The 2,594-nt window shown below is 44.9% G+C and overlaps 1 protein-coding gene across 29 annotated transcripts in view; it reads right to left on the bottom strand.

The window, feature by feature from the left end:
- MACF1 (microtubule actin crosslinking factor 1) overlaps positions 1-2,594 on the bottom strand; it is a 421,177-nt gene that overhangs the window by 97,161 nt on the left and 321,422 nt on the right. For all 29 annotated transcript variants that reach the window (XM_017508009.2, XM_017508022.2, XM_037731187.1 and 26 more), the window contains one exon: positions 219-1,690. In XM_017508009.2, coding sequence (XP_017363498.1) covers positions 219-1,690 — 1,472 coding nt within the window. The remainder of the gene's footprint in view (positions 1-218; positions 1,691-2,594) is intronic.

Raw genomic sequence — 2,594 nt, forward strand, 5'->3', positions numbered from 1 at the left:
AGAGAGAAAGAAAAAGAAAAATGTTCAAACCAGTTTGCTCAGAAGTCCAAGAGACTATTTGGTCTTCAGACAGTGTGCTTTCATTATGATGGAAGTGACAATAATAAAACTAGAGACAGAAGTTAAAATGTATACTCAATTGGCTTCCAAATTTCAAGCAAAGAAATACACGTAAAAGAAAAAGAAAAAGAAAACAAGGTTAAGACGTTAAGACTTACTTTAAAATCTGCTAACTGTTGGTTGATGATTTCCACTTCGGTCCCCACTACCCACTGGAGGGCCTCTGCCTCCTCTGCTGCTGTGGTCGCATCATTGAGTCCTTTCAATTTCCTGTAGAAGTCCTCTACACGGCCTAGTGTCAGTTCCAGCTGTTCCTGACGAGCTTTCCCCCTCTCTGTCAGTTTGCCACACTGTTTGTTCAGGGCTTCTAGCTCCCTTTTGAGACCTAACAAGTCCAGAGTCCCCTCTTCTTCTAGCATATGTCGACATTCCACTTCAGAGGCCTCTATGTCTAATTTGAGGACCTGAATTTTGTTAAGGAATACCCGCACATCCTCGATTTGGGACTGGAGGCTATCAGTGTCTCTGCCGATAGCACCCATGCCATCTAGCTCATCATCCAGGTCTGCCAATTGAGAAAACATCTCTCGGACCCGGCAGTGAAACTGGCCAATCCCCTCCAGCTTGTTTTCCATCATCACACAACCGCTGTTCACTCTTTGCTTAACTTCGAGGAACTCTTGCTGGGCAACCTCAGCTTGATGGAGAAGTTGGGAAGCATCAGATCCATCTGGGGCATCTTCTACCAGCCCTTGAGTAAAGTTCCTCAGATAATCTACCTGAGACTCTAGAGCCTGCAGTACTTCCTGTTGAGCTCTTAGCTTCTCCAGGTTCTTGTTGCTACAGGCTTGAGAGCCCAGAGCATCAAAGATTTCAAGTTGGTGTTTGGCTCCTTCAACCTTCTTTTCAATATTCTTAAAGCTTTCCTGGAACTCCTTGAGCCTCTGAGTCATTTCTTCGAGTGACCCTGTTTTGGCCTGCAGCTCTTCTGTAATAGCATCCATGTTCTGGTTGATCCCAGCTTTCTCATCCCGGATTCCATCCTCATCTGCTTCTGAAGAATTGATCAGAATGTCAGCAGCACTATTCAATATTTCCAGCAGGGAGCGGCGCTTCTCCACCTCACTCAGCATAGCCTTTGATCTCAGGAGACTAGACTCTAGCTGCACTGGATCCAGAGTGACTCGCAACTCAGACATCTTAACTTTACAATCTTCTATCCATGGCACAAGGTCTTCCACATGCCACTGATATTTCTGAGCTTTCTGCATACAATCCTTGAGCCTGGATTGTCTGTCTGCAGTTTTTTTACTAAGCTCTTCCCAGTGGTTTTTGAGCTCAACCAACTGGTTTTGTAGAGTCCTCTTCTCTTCTCCAGGAGGCACAGAAAGAAGTAGAGATTCCCCCTCAGCCACAATCACCTCATAGGAGCCACTGTGTTGATTAAGGCTTTTCTGAAACTCTTCATTCTCCTGTAGCTGAGACTGTAGCCGCTCCAATTTTGCAGAAATTGGGCAGTTTTTTGTTTGCTGGCTTTGTTTATCATCCAACCAGGTCCTCAGCTCATCAAACATTTGTTGGAACTGCTGGGTGCTGGCAAGAGCTGCCTGGAGTCTGTTCATGCGATCGGCTGAAATGGGAAAAATAAAATTGAAATGAATCAAGTCTGAACCCTGGCATTTAAAATGTTTGCTGAGCGTATATGGTCTAATCTTAGGGGAAGGAAAGTAATGTTACTTGAGGGCCTACCAAAGGAGGCACATAATTAGGATCCTTCATATACACTATCTTGTTTAATCCTCTTATCAACTTTGTAAGATGATCTAAGCAACAGAAGTAAACTTTGACTTCTAGCTAGTAAATGTAAAAGTCATAAACATTTCCAGGGAAAATAAATAATAAATTAATCATACACTTTTTCTTCTAAAAAGTTATAAGAAGGCCAGAAGAGGCTGGATGCAGTGGCTCATGCCTGTAATCCCAGCACTTTGGGAGGCTGAGGTGGGCTGATCACGAGGTCAAGAGATTGAGATCATGCTGGCCAACATCTCTACTAAAAATACAAAAATTAGCTGGGCATGGCGGCACATGCCTGTAGTCCCAGCTACTCAGGAGGTTGAGGCAGGAGAATCGCTTGAAACTAGGAAGTGGAGGTTGAAGTAAGCTGAGATCGTGCCAGTGCATTCCAGCCTGGTGAAAGAATGAGACTCCATCTCAAAAAAAAAAAAGCCCAGAAGAGGCCGGGCAAGGTGGCTCATGCCTGTAACCCTAGCACTTGGGGAGGCTGCGGTGGGAGGATCAATTGAGCCCAGGAGTTTAAGAATAGCTTTGGCAAGAAAGCAAAACCTCATCTCTACTAAAAATAAAAATAATCACGGGGTGCTGTGGCTCATGCCTATAAGCACAGCACTTTGGGAGGCCGAGGCAGCCAATCAGGAGGTCAAAAGTTCGAGACCAGCCTGGCCAACACGGTGAAACCCCGTCTCTACTATAAATACAAAAATTAGCCAGACACAGTGGCACGTGCTTGTAGT

Source organism: Cebus imitator, unplaced genomic scaffold (genome assembly GCF_001604975.1).
Source record: "Cebus imitator isolate Cc_AM_T3 unplaced genomic scaffold, Cebus_imitator-1.0 Scaffold385, whole genome shotgun sequence".
Classification (NCBI taxonomy): Eukaryota; Metazoa; Chordata; class Mammalia; order Primates; family Cebidae; genus Cebus; species Cebus imitator.